Source organism: Anolis carolinensis, chromosome 1 (assembly GCF_035594765.1).
Source record: "Anolis carolinensis isolate JA03-04 chromosome 1, rAnoCar3.1.pri, whole genome shotgun sequence".
In the NCBI taxonomy this organism is placed as follows: Eukaryota; Metazoa; Chordata; class Lepidosauria; order Squamata; family Dactyloidae; genus Anolis; species Anolis carolinensis.
The window spans coordinates 351,251,728-351,263,803 of record NC_085841.1 but is presented as its reverse complement, the minus strand read 5'-3'; the positions used below and the strand labels follow the sequence as shown (position 1 = coordinate 351,263,803).

The 12,076-nt window shown below is 36.6% G+C and overlaps 1 protein-coding gene across 4 annotated transcripts in view; it reads right to left on the bottom strand.

The window, feature by feature from the left end:
* Nucleotides 1-12,076, bottom strand: part of tdrd9 (tudor domain containing 9) — a 120,475-nt gene that overhangs the window by 27,211 nt on the left and 81,188 nt on the right. For all 4 annotated transcript variants that reach the window (XR_010002207.1, XR_010002208.1, XM_016990668.2 and 1 more), the window contains exons 15-22: nucleotides 11,542-11,673; nucleotides 10,502-10,667; nucleotides 10,343-10,406; nucleotides 7,807-7,870; nucleotides 6,041-6,085; nucleotides 5,706-5,759; nucleotides 3,814-3,930; nucleotides 1,786-1,893 (exon numbers count right to left, since the gene is read on the bottom strand). Coding sequence is in view for 2 of the 4 variants with exons in the window: in XM_016990668.2 (XP_016846157.2) it covers nucleotides 1,786-1,893; nucleotides 3,814-3,930; nucleotides 5,706-5,759; nucleotides 6,041-6,085; nucleotides 7,807-7,870; nucleotides 10,343-10,406; nucleotides 10,502-10,667; nucleotides 11,542-11,673 (750 nt within the window). In the remaining 2 variants the exon portion in view is untranslated. The remainder of the gene's footprint in view (nucleotides 1-1,785; nucleotides 1,894-3,813; nucleotides 3,931-5,705; nucleotides 5,760-6,040; nucleotides 6,086-7,806; nucleotides 7,871-10,342; nucleotides 10,407-10,501; nucleotides 10,668-11,541; nucleotides 11,674-12,076) is intronic.

Here is a 12,076-nt window from a genome sequence, read left to right as displayed (position 1 = left end):
CTCATTAACTCTACCTTTCACTGCCCTTTGGCCCACTGTCTTCTTAGCATCCAAGGTTCTGCCATCTGTCCTCAATCTTTCCTCCAACAAAACATAGTGTGTTTCTCTCTCTCCCATCACTGGGCTTCATGTAATGTTTCTGCTGGCTTTGCTTTCTCTTTGTCCCAACTTCCTGCCCTCTTGCCCTCCTTTCCCTCCACCAGGATGTTGCTCCATTCCACAAATCCTTCCCGAAGCCTTCTATATCCACTATTTACATTGCTTGCCAACATTTTTTGGCTGACCTAGCTCATCATCCACCAAGAAAAATAGAGCAAGAACCAGGATTTTTGAAACACACACACACATAGAATTATACACTGAGATGGGACTTCTGAAGATGTGATGTAATAATAATAATAATAATAATAATAATAATAATAATAATAATAATAATAATAATAATACTTTATTTGTACTCCGTCCTATCTCCCCAAGGGGACTCAGAGCGGATTCCAACATACAATGGCAAACATTCAACGCCTCTGTAAAACCAACAAATACTGACATAAAATCCTAGAGAAACCCCGCATATGAAAATAATATTAAAACCTAACATTAAATTAAAGCCTAACATCAGTAAGTTAAACTTAACATCAATAAATTAAACTACACATAATCAAACGAAATTATATAATAACATAAAATCTAAACAAACATCCACATTAATTTACAACAGCCAAATAGAGTTCACAAATCAGTATGTAATTGTTTGTATAGTCAGATGATGGTCACTGGGTTAGCGAGGACTAGGAAGGTCCAAATATGATATAGTTCTCAGCCAGTGATCTCTCATTATCTAATGTAGAAAATGGAACTGTAAGGGCCCTTCCACATAGCCATATAACCCAGAATATCAAGGAAGATAATCCACAATATCTGCCTTGAACTGGAATATCTGAGTCCATACTGCCATATAATACAGTTCAATGTGGATTTTATACAGCTGTGTAGAAGGGCCCTAGGACTGCTTGTAAGCCAGGAGAGCAAAGCCCATGGTTGGTGATGTTGGGAACCACACTTCAACAACATATGAAAGCCCACAAATTCATTTTCACCCTTACCTAATCCAACATCCTGAAGAGTTCGTGCATATCCATTTAGGATTCAGAATGAAATACAACCGTATATAAGTATCAAGTTGTCAACCTGTGGGCCTTTGCTAATTATTTTCACAAATCAATATTCTGGCCAGCACACATTTTGGTGCCTCAAATGTTAGTCCTGTTTTGGAACCTGCTGATTCCAAAAATGGCATCAATATCCCCCCCTATTAGCTCTAGTTTTTGATATACGAACATAAGCAATCTACCAATCTTCATCACCCATAGAAAACCACAATAACCATATCTAAGAAACTAGAGCTGATGCAGTCGGCCCTGAGTCTATCCAATGCCATTTTCTGAATCAATGCGCCAAATAACCCCAGGAGCAGGCCTAAAAACCAAGACATCAAGATTTTTTTTTTTGCTATTGTTTGGTTGGGCTGTGTAATATACATAATAAGGCAAAGTAGTAAATGTGAGCAGGAAGAATCAATACAAGGATTTAACTTCCGCAAAATGAACCAACACTCCCGGAAAACTGGAATGGGATCAGGAAGAAGAAAAAGAAAATGAAGAGTAAATATGAAATATGTATATATGAATATGACCAAGAAGAAAGATGAGGAAGGAAAACACTATAACAACAATAATTAGGTCATTGTGTATACAACACTGATTATTTCAGACTTAATAAACATACCACTACAGTTGTTTTAGGATTTTCGCCCAACAGCTCCCTCACAGCAATTTCGTCATCATATTCTCCAACATTAAAATAATTTGGATAGAAAGCTCCAGCCATAACCACCTGATAAAGAAGATGAAAGGACATGACTTTTAAAACACGGGCCTCTCCTTTAAGAACTCATTCACTCCGTAGACATGACCACTGAATTATCAGGTAATTAAGCAAGCCACATTCTGGCTTCTGGTTACATTTAGACTTCAATTTCCCCTTCATACCACCCCCAATAGTCCCCTGGTAGTTTATACTTCTCCCTGGGCTCCTATTAATGTAACAAACATTGCATCTACATAATTAGTGTCATATAATTAATAAATGTTTAATTCTGTTTTACATGTCTCTATATATTTTAAGATTTTAAATTATATATTGAATCACCTTTGTTAGATTAGATGAGGCGAAATTTATTCTCACATACTAAGTATAGAATCAGAAATAAACCAATTCCACAAAACATAAATCTGTTCTTTTATAATTGCTGTGAGTAAGATATCTGTACATTACACGGGTACATTAAAAATGTGTAAGTCTTATCATGGACGTTCGACCAAATAGAGTACAATGCCCATATCTGTGAGGTATTCCGAGACTTATTGTAGAAACATAACATTGTGGATAATAGTGAACGTATTGAAATGAACGAGTTCCAGCAGAAGCATTCCACAGAAAAGACTTCCTGGCCATTGGACAAGCTGGCTAGGGTTTCTGGGAGTTGGAGTCCCAACTCCCTGGAAAGCCACTGGTTGTAAAAGCCTACCATAGAATCACACTGGAGAAAAATGCCTAGAAAAATGTTTCTTTCACTTGGTAAGTAAAACTGTGCATTTTAATATAAAAATTCACAGATTTTCATTGGTCAGTCTTTGATATTTCTAATGTGAGCCTCATGAGACTCAGTGTTAGAGCAGGCTTGAGTGCTGGATTAGGGATTCTGGGGGATCAAGACTCAAACCCCTACTTATCGTTGTCATTATTACTAGCCAGAAGAGCTCCAACAGCTAAATGAGCAGTTGTAATTTAAAATGCAATTGAAGACCCATCTCTTCCGGTAGGCCTACCCAGTCAACTTTCAATAATGAGTTTTGATATACATTCTACTGCTACTATACTATCTGTCAATTCTGTTTCTATGTCTGGTGCCGGTTTTTTATATTTTTGTTTTTTTATCTATATTTGTTGCAGGCTGGAAAGCAAGCCAGCTGCAACAAATCAACAAATCACTCTGACCAAGATGTCATGAGTTCGAGGTCAGCCCAGTGCCTGGAGTCTTGTCTCTGTCTCTGTTCTATGTCATGGCATTGAATGTTTGCCTTTATGTGTGCAATGTGATCCGCCCTGAGTTCCCTTCGGGGTGAGAAGGGCGGAATATAAATGCTGTCAATAAATAAATAAATAAATAATGCTCTGCCTCGAGCCATCAGGAGAGGTGGGTAGTAAATAAAATTTAGTAGTACTAGAAGTTAACTCACACACATACACGGCCTTTACTGGCCTACAACAGCAAAATCACAGCATGGGTATATACAACAAGAGGAAGTCACGGATAAAAAGGAAAACATACTTAAAAGTTAATAATCTCAAGAATAAAATTTGCAACAGTCTCACAAAAGAAAGCATCAGAGTTGTTCAGAATATATGGAAATTTATAACACCCTTGTCACTGGGAACACTGGGAAAAATTTGAATTTCAGTAGTAGTAGTAGTACTAATAGCAGGAGTAGTATCCTGCTTGATCTCTCTAAAAAAGAGACTCAAAGAGACTCACAACAAAACCAATACAATATAGTTTAAAATCTAAAAATATGATTAGCCACAGAAGACTTGAAAGAGTCACATTCTTAGAATCTCAGCTTTAGAGGGAACCAACAGCAAATCTCCTCTGAGTAAATCTTGACAAGAAAACCATAGGATGGGGTGCCATAAGCTAACATTTACCAAACAGTAACAACAGCAAATTGTACCTGACACACCCAATTCCCTCACCTGCAGGATGAAGCGCTGCTTGTAGACATGCTCGCGGTCCATGGCAGGAGGCTGAGTATAGACGTGAATATTGAATTTGCCAACTCTTTTTTTCAACTCCTCATACAATTCAGCCACCTTAAAATAGTTAATAATACTAAAATAAATTAACTAGTAATAAGCTCCAAAAAACTCTCATAAAAATGAAGTATTTTTCTTATTTCTCTTAAATGATAACTAGGTCACCATGAGTAAAATTGTGTGGCTACTATTACAATCCCGGAAAACAAATAATTTTAAAAATGTTGTAACATTTGTTTTCATGGCTATAATTAAAGATTTCTCAGCCAGAACCCTAGGTGCCCAAAATATGATGCTAGGGGCTACGTAAGAATATTTTAATGTAAGAGACCCCCAAGAACAGAATGTTCTCTTAGGAGTTCTTCCAGGATAAAGAGTTTAGAAAGGCTACTATCACTGGCCAACCCAGTTTGGTGCCTCAAATGTTAGCCCTGTTTCTGGGTATATCTGACCTGCTGATTCCAAAAATGTTTTGGAGGTTTTCCTCCATCAGCTTTTGAGATACAGAACACATATAACATCTACTAGTCACTGTGTGCTCACCCATAAAAAAACCACAATAATCATATCTAAGAAACTAGAGTTGATGGGGGTCTATCCAATTCAATTACCGAATCAGGGCCCCAAATAACCCCAGGAACAGGCCTAAAAACCAAAACTGTATGATTAGTGCTAGAAACTGAAAAAATGAAATAAAATATAATTTTATTTTCAGGTATGGTTCAGGATAAGATGGGCCACTGTATACCTTGAATTTCAATTTTAAAAGCCATGATGTTGCCTCACATGAAAATGTTCACAAACTCCAGAGAACAGTTTGCCTAGGGACTGCTCTCTGACAATCCAATGCAGCTGTTTAACCAGAAGTCTGTCTGACTTATGAGCAGACAGTGTGCACTCCCAATGAAGCTCTTTGGGAATTTCCACTCTTTCTGTGTGTTACCCATTCACTAATGCCATTAAGTACTTCTGCAATGTTCTTTCTGCGAAATGCTGTAGTAACCTTAGTAACATAGAGTCTCAATTCAAACACACATTTTGGCCTGGTTAGTTGTTTACAGCAAGAATATGATGTTCTGGTCAAGTACACAGGACAGCCTAGGGACCTCAATGGTCCAAATTACATGTGATTTACCAAAACAGAGTTTTAAAAGCAGTCCAATTCAAGGAAGGGGGGTACTGTAGTCGTCTTTGAATTGAGGTTTTCTTCCATGCTTTACAATGAGTCAGACCACTCTTCAGTCTCTTTTTGGAGAACATTTTGTGTCTGTTCAGTGATTTTGCTCTTTTTTTGCTTCAAGTAAGCAGGAAAGTGTCTTATAAGTATGGCCAATTGGTCAATGAATTATACAAAATCATGTGTGCGCGAAAGTGTTTGTAATATACAGTTGGCCCTCCACATCCACCAATTCAACCATCCATAGCTTCACAACACCTCCCCCTCACATAAATAAATCCCAAAAGCAAACTTTGATTTTGGCCCTTTATATAACAAAGACCATTTTACTATGCCACTGTATATAATGGGACTTTAGCATCCATAAATTTGGTTTTCATGGAATTAAACCCCAGCAGATACCAAGAGTCTACTGCAGATTAATTACATGGGAGGGAACCTCTATTCCACAGAACTAATATAGCTTTGCAGGGTCTTTCCCTGACAGCCCACACATATCTGCAGGCAAGCTCTCTCCCTCTCTGTGGATCCCAGTGATTTGCTCTTTCTCTCTTCTCTTGAGCTTTATGTGCTATAAATTCATATACAAATCTTTTGAATAATGGGAGAATAGAGTTAAGGTTGGGAGGAAAAAAAAGAGATATGTTCACTTCACCTCTCGGATCCTCTTGATATGAATGTAGTTGGAACGTCCCCAATCCAGTTCATCCTGAAAGAGAAGAAAAAGCCTGTTTAAAAGCAATAAAAACATAGTTATTACAATTTCCCCCCTTTTATTCTTTTGTCCTATGCCATATGTCATATGGAACATTATAACATAACATATTATGTTTTATTTTATTATATATATCTATATCTATAATTTTAAAAGTCAATAAATTAGTCAAACATTACTCAAGGGACGAAATGAAGTACACCGCAGCACCAAAACTTTCATTATAATCCACCAAACATTCATAATAGTCAACCCAAATAGCCACTGGAACGAACCTTGGGGTGCCGAAGCTTTCCGTTTTTCCTGCTTTCCTGCCATTCCTAAAATTAAAAAAGAAAAACACTTTAAAGACATAAGGAGAAGCTAAACATAGCCTTAGGGCAGACATACTCCATAACAACAACAACAACAACAACAACAACAACAACTTTATTACTCAATGTACTTTGAAAGCCAGGAGAAGGGCCTTTCACCAAAATAGTGCAAGACTGATACAATAAACAGCTGCCAATTATTTTCCCATTTAAAACTTGTCTGTGCTGTTATTTATTAAGAACTTTACAGAGTGCTTTACAATAGCTGATAAAACAGTGAAACATTAATACTTGTGTGCAGCACCTATTTTAGAAGATTGCACCAATACAAATCATAGGAGAAATAAGTGCATCAAAGAATGAAAGGCAGAACAAATAAAAAAACATAATTACCTAGTAACTTAACTAAATGGTTTTTAAGAGCTTTTGAAATATTTTTTAATTACATTTAATTATTTTACTTGGTAAATACTGTTTATAGTGTAATTAGTTTAATTTTATTTTAGTATTTACTATTTTATGTTTTTCAGGGTATCATGCTTTCAAATTATGAGCCACTTTGAGTTCCAGTCTTTGAGGGAAATTGAATATAAATAAATATAACAACAACAACAATAACAATATCCTGAAATATACACCTGATCGTGACTTAAGCCAATTGAGGTGGGACTGAAAGAGTTTTACCCCAATTTTGATTATTTAAAACGTCATTTAAACTAATAACGCTAGGATGGGTTTTTAAATCACAACTGCTTCTTCTTTCTAATTGGTTTTCTGTGAATGCTGGCTTAGATTTCAGTTATTTTGTGCTATTGTTTTGTTTCGATGCTCTATACCTGTTTTTAAAAATATTTTGGAAAAAACTTTTAGGTTAATTCTCCATATGGAAAGGCCCTTTCTCTAAAGGGAGTAGACTAAGAAAAGATAAAACCATCAGACAGTGAATGAGAGATTCATAGTCTTCTTCTCTGACGGATAGTTTTATCGTTCTGTGTATACATGTATATTTGTGTTTTATAGTCTGTTATTTTTAGTTGCAGTATCATTGCAGTAGATGTGTAGTTTTTAAAAATATATAAAAACCTTTGTTTGTAAGTTGTAGTACTCTTGTGTAATTATATATTTTGTTTCTCAAATAATATATTTTTTAAAGTATTCAGGGGACCATTGGAATTATAATGATATTATTCTACTAAAACAGTGATGGTTCCAGCCTATGGAATCCTGGGATTTCCAGTTCAGTTAGTGGCATTTAGAAACTCAGCCAGAGAGCTCTAGTGTATCACCAAGCTGCAAAGTGCATGATTTACAGAGTGGAATCACTGCAGTTTTAATGGAATAATAGCACTACATGACTGTGTTCTATGTCCCAAAGCTCTGCAGGTCTAGGACTTTGAAATATAAGGCTACCTTATATGATCACACAATTCTATGAATAAAGGGTCCCATCCAGTTCACTTTGTCATACATCCTTTACTCACCCATACTAATGAGCACCACTTCCAAAAATAACTACCGGTACTCATTTGCCAAACATGGCAGTAATTCTGGGCAGTGTTTACATCATCCTCTAATTACTGAAAATCAAAATTAATGTTTTTCTTGGTGCAACCAACAGTTGTTATTATTAGAAGTTGGGAAATTATGCTGCTCACGCAACCTTTCCTGGCATCAGTGCTTGTTCCAGGAACACATTTTTGTTTCATTTTCTGGAGAGAGATGATTACCTTAAAGGCATCAACAAGTGCAATGCAATCACTTCTGCTATTCCCAGAAAAATGCATTTTATTCCTATGGAGTAAAAAACAACAATTTGTCAACCCTCGGATGCAAGATCTCCTAAAACACGGGCAGCTCATGAAAAAATATTTTACATTTATTTTCTACAAAAAATGCATTCCATTTTTCACATGTTTTACACACAGGGAAGCTCACAGAAGTTATAATTGATTTTTAAAATACAGTAGAGTCTCACTTATCCAACACTTGCTTATCCAACATTCTGGATTATCCAACGCATTTTTGTAGTCAATGTTTTCAATATATCATGATATTTTGGTGCTAAATTCATAAATACAGTAATTACTACATAGCATTACTGCGTATTGAATAATAATAATAATAATAATAATAATAATAATAATTGTATTCTTATATCCCGCCCCATCTCCCCGGAGGGACTCGGGGCGGCTTACATGGGGCCATGCCCAGTATTGAACTACTTTTTCTGCCAAATTTGTTGTCTAACATGATGTTTTGGTGCTTCATTTGTAAAATCATAACCTAATTTGATGCTTAATAAGCTTTTCCTTAATGCCTCCTTATTATCCAACATATTCGCTTATCCAACATTCTGCCAGCCCATTTATGTTGGATAAGTGAGACTCAACTGTACATTAGAAAGACAGTGAGATTTATATTTCCTGGGGTTAAAAGTGTCTTGCACAATTCTACGGTGGAAGTCGACAATGGAGTCACACTGGAGGATCTAGAACAGTGGTCTTCAACCAGTGGGCCATGGCCCATCAGTGGGCCGCGAGAACGAAAATCTGGTCTGCAAACTCCTTCCTCTTTATTTATTTTATTAATATTATTTCCACTCGTTTGCATTGGGGTAGACCACATCAGCTCTAGATTATTAAATATGGTTTGCTGTGGGCAGGCAGATGGCGACTACTGGATGGCATATGTTCTGCATCAGAAACTAAAGCTGATGTGGTCTATCCAATGCAATTTTCTGAATCAGGACCCCAGATAACTAAACCGGATTTAAAGTTGACCAAAAACTGGTTCGTAACGCTTTTGGAACTAATGTTGGAGAGTGGTCCCTAGTCAAAGTGGACCTGGTCAAAAAAAGGTTGGGAACCACTGATCTAGAAAGTCCTAGAGAGAATGTATTGATAAAATCCACAAATGATCAAATGGGCACAAATGAAACCCACAAATGTGGAAATTCGACTACTGAAAGATAATGTTAACACAAATGCTAGACAGTATATCCCAAGCATGGGCAAACTTGGGCCCTCCAGATGTTTTGGACTTTAACTGCCACAATTCCTAACAGCTAGGAGGCTGTTAAGAATTGTAGGAGTTAAAGCCCAAAACATCTGGAGGGCCCAAGTTTGTCCATGCCTGGGATATCGTATACTAAAATATCAAAAAGGGCAATTTTCAAACAATCTAGTCCACCCAACTATACTCGAATACATTGAATCAATAATTGTGGCAGGATATTACACCCAATAATCCAGTGATTTGTACCCAGATCACTCCATCCCTTTGTTTCTTTTCCCAACCATATTATTTCACTTCCCTCTGTCTCTTTACTGCTTTTCATTTTCTCCCCTTTCAGACCTTTCAGAATACTGAATTATAAGAATCAAACTCCTCAAGTATCAATATATAAATACAAACAGGACAAGGATTGGGAGGTAGATGGATAGCGGGAAAATTGAAACAAATTTGTTATTTTAAAAGCTCTCTTTAAAACTATTTAAAACTCTGGGGGAGAGTGTCTATAGTACAGATATATGTATGTTCAGCATACTCTCTGGCCCCTTCTACACTGCCATATAACCCATATCATCAAATCAGATAATCCACATTATCTGCTTTGAACTGCACTATATGAATCCATATAATCCAGTTCAAAGTGGTAATCTGGATTTTATATGGTAGTGTAGATGGGGCCTCCATTAACCAGAACTCAACCACCTGAAACTCTCAAACAACTGGTAAAAACCCACAATATAATTTAAATAAAAATTGCAATAAAATCAGTTTTGTCATTGACCAAAATTGCATACTGCATTCACAAAGTTTATTTGTCATAAACTGTTATATTAAATTACGTTTGCCTTTATTTGTCTTAATTTGCTTTTAATTACTGTATTTCAATGTTAATAACTAGCCAATGTAGAGTTGATGGTATGGTATAGCATGGGGTATAGCATTAATTAGGCTTGTTTTTAACAGTATCTCTCAAGCAACCAAAAACAACATTTATTCAGCTTTTACCAATCTCCACTGAGAGTCAACAATATATATATATGTGTGTGTGTGTGTGTGTGTATTATATAATTATGTTTTGTTCTTTTAATTTTAAATTTATATTGATTGTTATGTGTTTATGAAGCCCCTGAAGATAGCCACTGAAGTAAACATAGCATCAAAACTCTTTGGGCTTTTTCCAAAATAAAAACGGCCAATTGCTGGGCACTTGGAAACGTGTCTACCATTTTTCCTGTGATCTTATGACAATACCTGTAACTGTCAAAATGCTGTCTGAAGGGAACAGAAAAAAAGTTGTTCAAGGAGAGGGCTGCAGCTATAAAGGAAAGAGAAAAGACATGTAATACTAACAAAACAAACAAAAACCAGTTCTTTTTAAGTCAGGATAGTAGGATTTGTTGCTTCACTTACCAATTATAAGGCACTCATCCAGACACCCAAAGACGTGCCCAAGAACAATAAGCTTGCCAAGATGCTGATCCACCGGTAAATCTGCCAACACCCTTCCTAGGAATGTTAGTTCACCATCATATGGGTTTTGCTCTTCAGAAGGGACATCAACAGCAAGTGCTCCTATCTATATAGCAAAATTATACATTATACATAAAGAAATCACCCATGCCAATAGGAACTGATGTGCAATCATTCACAAAGCTTAAAACTAAAACGAGAGTGACCCTGTCCCACAACACAGTAAATTAGGGCATCTTGCTTTCTTTTTTAGAACTTGACATACTGTATCTTACTGAACAACTTATTGGACTTTGGCCAACTATGGGATGGATAGAGCAGAGGCATCCCTGTCTTCTAAATGGAAGTGACTGGATCTTCTCCATGATCAGGTCATCAGGGAAGGGTGCAAAACGCAACCAATGAAAACAGATTGCTAGGGTTGAGTTCATTGGCTGCTCAGGCCAATCTAAGTGAAACTTTTGCCTTCATTGTCACTTCCTTTGTCATCCATTCCATGGTCCTCATTGCAGATCAGAGTATTGATATCATCTATCAATCGGTGGGTTGATGGAGTAATATTGCCCTGTTCACGCAAATAATCCAAACCCAATTGCACAGATTATCACAGAAAATTACCCCCCCCAAACAGATCTTAAGACTGTACTTACAAAATCTGTGACCTATTAAAGTCAACCTCAAGCACTTATCTACTTGATCAAGTGCAAAAAAGGATGGAATGGGACATTATAAGACAATGTCTTCTAGGAGCACCAGCCCATTTTTCTTCCATGTTTAATTCATTGACAACAATATGAGGTGTGTTGCATGCATTCAAAACTCATTGAATTTTTCTTGGCTTCTTCCCCCCCCCCCCCCCTCAATTTTCTTCTTAAACAAGTAGTTAAGCTTCAAAGCTGCTCAAATGGGAATACAAAACATTTGGCTTGATACATTTCTAAATTAGTTATTTTAGATAAGACATATTTTTAAAAACCCACCTCCTTAAGTCTTAGAATAGTCTGCTCAATATCACATATACTAGGAGGAGACAGAGCTGTTGCTAGTAAAGCTCTGGGTTCTCCCATGTCAAGCTGCTTCACTTTTAATATAGTAGTTTCCAATGGACATCGCTGAAAGGTAAAAAAACAAATGATGCCTTTTATTAATATTTAGAAAAAGCTGCTTATATTTACTCCCTAGAGCAGTAGTTCTCAACCAGGTATTTTGGCCTTCAACTTCCAGAAATCCCATCCAGTTTACCAGCTGTTAGGATTTCTGGGAGTTGAAGGCCAAAACATCTTGAGGACCCACAGGTTGAGAACCACTGCTCTAGAACAAACTAAAAAGGAGAACAAGAACATTGCCATTATAATTTTTAGACGTCATCTTTGTAGTCCCACATATTGGTTTGCTGTTGTGGTGTGTCTTGTATGCATTTTATCTTGTTTTATTGTAATTGTTTGGACTTGGCCCTGTGTTAGCCACCCCGAGTCCCTTCAGGGAGATAGAGGCAGGATACAAAAATAAAGTTAT